The following is a 6000-nucleotide window of genomic DNA, read 5'->3' on the forward strand; positions in this document are numbered from 1 at the left end:
GCATGAAAGATAAACGACACACAATATTTAATGTGGTTTGACTCCACCATTGAGTCTATGTCCACGGAGAGAAACCCATTCTTTATTATGAGAGAAAAGCCCTATATAAGAATATAATTTGAATCCAAATCCAACCCTTGTTTACCATCTCTCATCTCCCAAGAATCCTCTCTCACCACCCAATGTATAAGGCTACATGTCGCCCTTGTATGCTCTTGTGTTCCCTTGTGTAGTATGCCAGCCCACCTATTTATAAAGAACATTATTTGGTTAAAACATAAATAATAATAGGAAACCAGTACTAATTCCTAGACTTGTACAGAATAGGAAATAACTTCTAATTCTAAACAAAATAGGAAATTTCTTGCCTACTACTTCAAGTAACTAAAACCAATTAGGAAACTAATTACTTCTACACAAATAAAAAACTTGCATAAAAGAAATTAAGCCAATTTCTTAACAGACCTTTCTGTAGGATCATTGTTATATATACTACTCTTTTCCATAGTAAAAACTGCACAAACTCGCATAGTTTACTTGCATCCTTCTTCGGTTTTTTCTCTTCTTCGACAAGCCCTCCAGAAATATATGGAGATGAAGGAAGATTTGAGTGGTGATGGAAAAGTTTACGCAGCATGTGCATGTACTATAGTGACATGGTACAAGACCTCTAACTTCTTGAATGTAATATTGGGCTAGAGTGCCCCATAGGAGTCGGGACAACTTTTTTTTTTTTTTTTTTCTTTTGAGGTTTTCTAGTGAAATCGTGTGACTTTTCCCAGGTATTAAAGCAAAACTTTGCAAAAGTTTTTGTTGTTGTACGCTTTCTAAAAGTTTTAAAATGTGATGTAATGAGCATTGGAACGCTTTGGTTAATTGCTATGTAATGAGTCTAAAAGGCCCTCCAAATGGCCTTTTTTTTGGGGTTTTTTGACATTCCAGTCTATCAGAAGTTGCCCAGCAAAACTGTAGAAAAATATTCTTGAAATTAAGACTTGGGTCACTAATAACAAAAGTTTCTATAGGAGGAGGGTGTTGAGTTGGGTGGTACGGTAGGAGGGATTTTATATACGAAGTCTTGGATTCAAAATTTTTCACTTACAAGAGAGAGAGAGAGAAAAAAGTTCCTATTAGGCATTCTCAAATTGAGACTCGTAATCAGTGACCGTTGCTTCAAAACACTACTCATATCTGCTGAACTCTACCAAACGAACAGTTGAGCAAATTCCCAGGAAATTTTAAGTTCACTTTACTTTGAACTCCATGTCGATTGCAATAAGTGAGTTTTAGCCAACAGAAATAATGTTTGAGAATAAAATGACAATGAACTGTATGTATAAATAAACATAGAGCATTTGACATGTTCAGGGTTAAGTTGCAATGAGCTTATCCATTGCCATTAGAGGCTAACTGCAACTAGTTGTTGTAGATAATTTGTAATTGAAAGCCGAGATCTTCATCTTTGAGTTCTTCATCTTTGTTAACCATAGTATCATGAAGAAGTCAATTTCGCCCCTGAAAGATTGCTTCTCACTTCATTTGCCATGCCAATGAAATGTCTATCTTCACATCCTAACATATGGAGAATAATAAAATACAATCAGTAGAAAAATAGAGTTACAAGATCTACATGTCTCTTGACATAGAGAAAAAAATCAAATCAGCAAAGAATAGACACGTCTGTTGTAGCTTTAAGTAAAAGCAAATACCTATATAAGTAAGCTCCTTTTGAAGTTGGAAAAGGTAATCTCTGTTCGGTGCACAGGGGCCTTCCGCACGAGCAATTTGACTGTACAAATACAAGAAGATATCAGGATGCATTGGTTTTGCAATCCAAACCAATGTGTCACTCTTAGGAAATATCCAAGAGCACACTACCACCTCAAAGGCTATAGAAGCAACAAACATGAACGCTATACAACATTAGTTGTATAAGCAAAACCCTCCTTGGACCTTGACCCTTTAAAATTCAGTCATCTGGACAAATTTTAGGATCTGAAGGCTGGAAATAATAGTTTTAAAATCCATGGACAAACAGGAGCATTTTTACTAGAAAGAACTGAAAGGGCAAAGCAATGAGGGGTATGGAGAGGTAGAGAATCGGACCAGGTTTTTAATATGCAGATCAAAGACCTTAGATCACTGTGCTATATCCCAATCCGTTCAAATAGAAGATCCTCCTATTTTTAGATTTAGAAAGCGACCAGAAGTAAGTAAGTTTGACAGCAAAAATGTCTTTTCAACCCATAAATGTTTCAAGAACTGGCAACTATGTTTCTCGGTCTCGAGTATGGGTGTCAAATTCGGGTATGTGTCATAGTGTCTAATTTGTCAACCACCTAAAATTAGGATATGGGGACACTTCTAAAGACTCAGACGCAGGCACATGGGTGCGGCAAAATTTCTAGTAAATATAAGAATTATACTCTGCAGCCAACATACAAGTCATAGCTCACTAAGGATTGGAGAATTCTAAAGTAACCAACAAGTCATAGCTCAAAAGGATTCTAGTGTAATAAGGACTCCAATGCAACAAGTCTTCTATAACTATGAGTTTTCTCACTCAGGTCTTCTCCTCTTGCTTCAACATCAGACCTCACAAAAGTCAAAAGTGTCCAAAAATTTTTCAAAGTGTCGGACGCATATCCCATACCAGCACCAGTGTCGTGTCGACACGGTACTTTGGGGACAAATGAAGAGTTTAGGTAACATAGACTGGCAATGTCTAATTATAACATATTCGCACTGATAATGCAATTTTCAGAGCTTAATGCTCCAAGCAGACAACCCAAAACATGACAAAGCAGACAACCCAAAACACAACAAAAAGACAAATAGACTTACTTTGCAATATCCTGAAGGGATGCAGGATCAACGTAATTATCGTTGAGCTTCTTGTCTGCTGATTCAATGTATATACATTTAGACTTGATCCACTTCAGCAACAAAACATGTAGAATTCACTAAATTCTAACAGGGTTCCTGCAACTATGACTCTTGCAACATGCTTGCAGAATGTAGATAGAAGTGTGCTTCTCTGCCTTTCAAAAGAAAAAGATCCATCCCTAACCACAGACCTAAAGAGTGGTCAACTTGTGGACCAAAAAAAGCCATTTCTCTTCATACTTGCTATGACTTGACCACTTTCTAGACCTAGGACTTTTATCCAGCATTGATGGACTACAAACTGCACTTCTAGGTTAAAAAATTATCCATCCTTCAAATTCGCCAATGTGGCAACATGTTCAGATCTGAATTTCCTCGACGTCATCTTTTGGAGTGAAACTAAAATCTTACAATCATGATCTCCTTGCACGATTCTGATCCTCATCATGGTGGAGAATGCAATTAAAGCTTGCCCAGCAATCAAACATGCATACAAGATCAAGTAGCGCCATCCACTAGGCTCCACCCGGGTGTTTTCTTCATACGTCCTTCCTTCATAAACTTCCTCAGCTTTACCACATCTTCCCATCTGCCAGCCTCTGCATACATGTTAGACAAGACAACATAAACCCCATGGTTATGTGGATCCAAAGCAAGAATTTCCTTTCCTACCCTTTCAGCAACATCAGTATTCTTGAAGTTCTTGCAAGCTGTCAACAGGGCTCCCCAAATCACTACATCGGCTTTCCATTTCATTCCTTTTATTAGCTCCTCAGCCTCCAGTAACTTCCCACTTCGGCCAAGAAGGTCAACCATGCAACTATAGTGCTCTATCTTAGGCTGAATCCCATACACCCTGCTCATAGAATGGAAAATTTTCCCACCAAAATCAAACAATCCAGCATGGCAGCATGCTGACAAGACTCCAATAAATGTAATATCACTCGGTCTCACCTTCTCTTGCTCCAGCTTCTTAAAGAAATCCAGGGCTTCTTTAGCATGGCCATGAACAGCCAATCCACATATCATTGAATTCCAAGTTGCTATGTTCCTTTCTTGCATACTAGCAAAACACTGGCGTGCCTGCACAAACGCTCCATTCCTAGCATACATATTAACTAGTGCCGTCCCAAGAATGACTCCGAATTCAATCCCTTTTTCCTGCATATAAGAATGAATCTGTCCTCCCAATTCCAAACCACCAGACTGAGCACAAGCCGACAATACTGAAGCCAAAGTAACTCCATTGGGCTCAAAGCCATGGGTGATCATTGCATGAAACAATTGAATTGCCTCGCTGCCACAATCAGATTGTGCATACCCGCTTATCATCGTAGTCCAAATGCTCAGATTTCTTACAGACGCTTGGTCGAACAATTTTCGGGCATGGCTCAAACAGCCGGAAACAGAGTAAGCCCTGATCAAGCCATTAGCCACGTGCAAATCCGAGTCTAGCCCAAACTTCAAAACGTTGACGTGGATTTGAGTAGACGCACACAAAGATTTTAAGTTAGAACAGGCCTTGAGAACAAAAGGGAAGGTGTGTTTACCGGGAGCAATGCAGAGCCTTCGCATTTGAACAAAGAGAGACAAAGATCTCTGAGGCGTTGGGCTGCTAGCTAGCGCTCTGATCAGAGTATTCCACATGAAAGAATTCGGTTGTTGGATGCTAGAGAATATTTTGAAAGCATGATTAAGGTCTCCATCATCCGAGAGGGAGCAGAAGGCGAGCAAGCGGCTGGCCGCGTAGTTGTCATCGCGGATGCGACCGGTGATGATCATTTGGGCGTGGATTTGCTTGAGCTGGTGCATGCAAAGGCATTGATCTGCCAGATTGGATAAGCTCGTAGGCTTCGATGGTGGTGGTGGTGGCGGTGGCGACCGCGACCACGACCGCGACGGCGACGGAAGCGAAAGGGGACACGAGGTAATGGTACGAAGGTGGGGAGTGAGAGAGAATTGGCGGGTGCATTTGAAAATCATGAGCCACGCGGCTGGCTTCCTAAGGCTAACTCGTTTCGCCAGTGTTTGTGAATGCTCCACTAAATACTCCGCCAGAGCAGTAGAGGATTCAACTGGAGTCGAACTTTTAAGCTGTCATACTCGACTCTGACCTTAGGACTCGAGCTCGAATCACAAGATTAAATTTTAAGCTTAAGCTCGATTGGATTTAATTTTTAATAAGTTTGAGTTCAATGAAGTTCGATATTTATTGAAAATTTTAAAATTTAATATTTTTATCTATAACACATTTATATAAAAATCTATGATAAAATATAATTGTATGATATTATATACAATAGTAATAAAAAGTTTTTAAATAAAAATATAAAAATTTATACGTGTACAAATTCGAATTCGATTTCGAGACCTTAAATAAGATTTAATTTTTGTTTGAATTCGAGCTCGAACTCATCAATATTCGAAACTCGAGTCAAACACTTAATGAATTTACTCTGAACTATTCATTAAGGGCTTGATTGATTTATAGCGCTATCCTCCACTAACTAATGCCCAATTAGTAATATTCCTACAAGAAACAAACAAGTGCAACTTACTCTCAACTATTGCTAAATGTTATTCTCAACTTAATTCCATGGCTATGAAAGAGGCTATTCAATACTAAATTGAGTTCGACTCAATAATAATTCATTTAAACTTAGTTCGCCAACTAATCAAACTAAATATGAATGAAAGTTTATCTTAATAAACTTTCAAACTTGATTTAGCTCTGCCACAATCAAATTTTACATTTATAACATCATAAATATCCTACACACGATTTTTCTGCAAGTATATAGGTCGTGAACAAGTATAGGGTATTTAGGATCGATCCCACAAAGAAGATTTTCAATTACCTGTGATTTTCGAACTCCTTTATTATTTAGACTATAAACATGAAGTAAAAGTAATAAAATTAACACTAAAAAGTTCCTAGAGGTATGGAATTCCTTATTACTCTCGCTAGTGAGATTACCGGGTAAGTGAATGCTTTTATCTTGGCTAGTTGTGGCGTCATTTCCTAATGTATGTGAAACCTACTCTCATAGTGAATCAACTATACTTATAACTAAACCATACCTACTCTTGTGGTTATGAATTAACTACAAGTTC

At 38.3% G+C, this 6000-nt stretch overlaps 1 protein-coding gene across 1 annotated transcript; it reads right to left on the minus strand.

The window, feature by feature from the left end:
- Nucleotides 1-1318: 1318 nt before the first annotated feature.
- LOC113712148 (pentatricopeptide repeat-containing protein At5g56310) lies at nt 1319-4924 on the minus strand. The gene is made up of 3 exons (XM_027235438.2): nt 2845-4924; nt 1710-1789; nt 1319-1572 (listed from the first exon to the last, which is right to left on the minus strand). The coding sequence occupies exon 1, from the start codon at nt 4867-4869 to the stop codon at nt 3385-3387; it is 1485 nt and encodes a 494-aa protein (XP_027091239.1). The 5' UTR covers nt 4870-4924; the 3' UTR covers nt 1319-1572; nt 1710-1789; nt 2845-3384.
- Between the last annotated feature and the right edge of the window lie 1076 nt (nt 4925-6000).

This window comes from Coffea arabica, chromosome 10e, assembly GCF_036785885.1.
Source record: "Coffea arabica cultivar ET-39 chromosome 10e, Coffea Arabica ET-39 HiFi, whole genome shotgun sequence".
In the NCBI taxonomy this organism is placed as follows: Eukaryota; Viridiplantae; Streptophyta; class Magnoliopsida; order Gentianales; family Rubiaceae; genus Coffea; species Coffea arabica.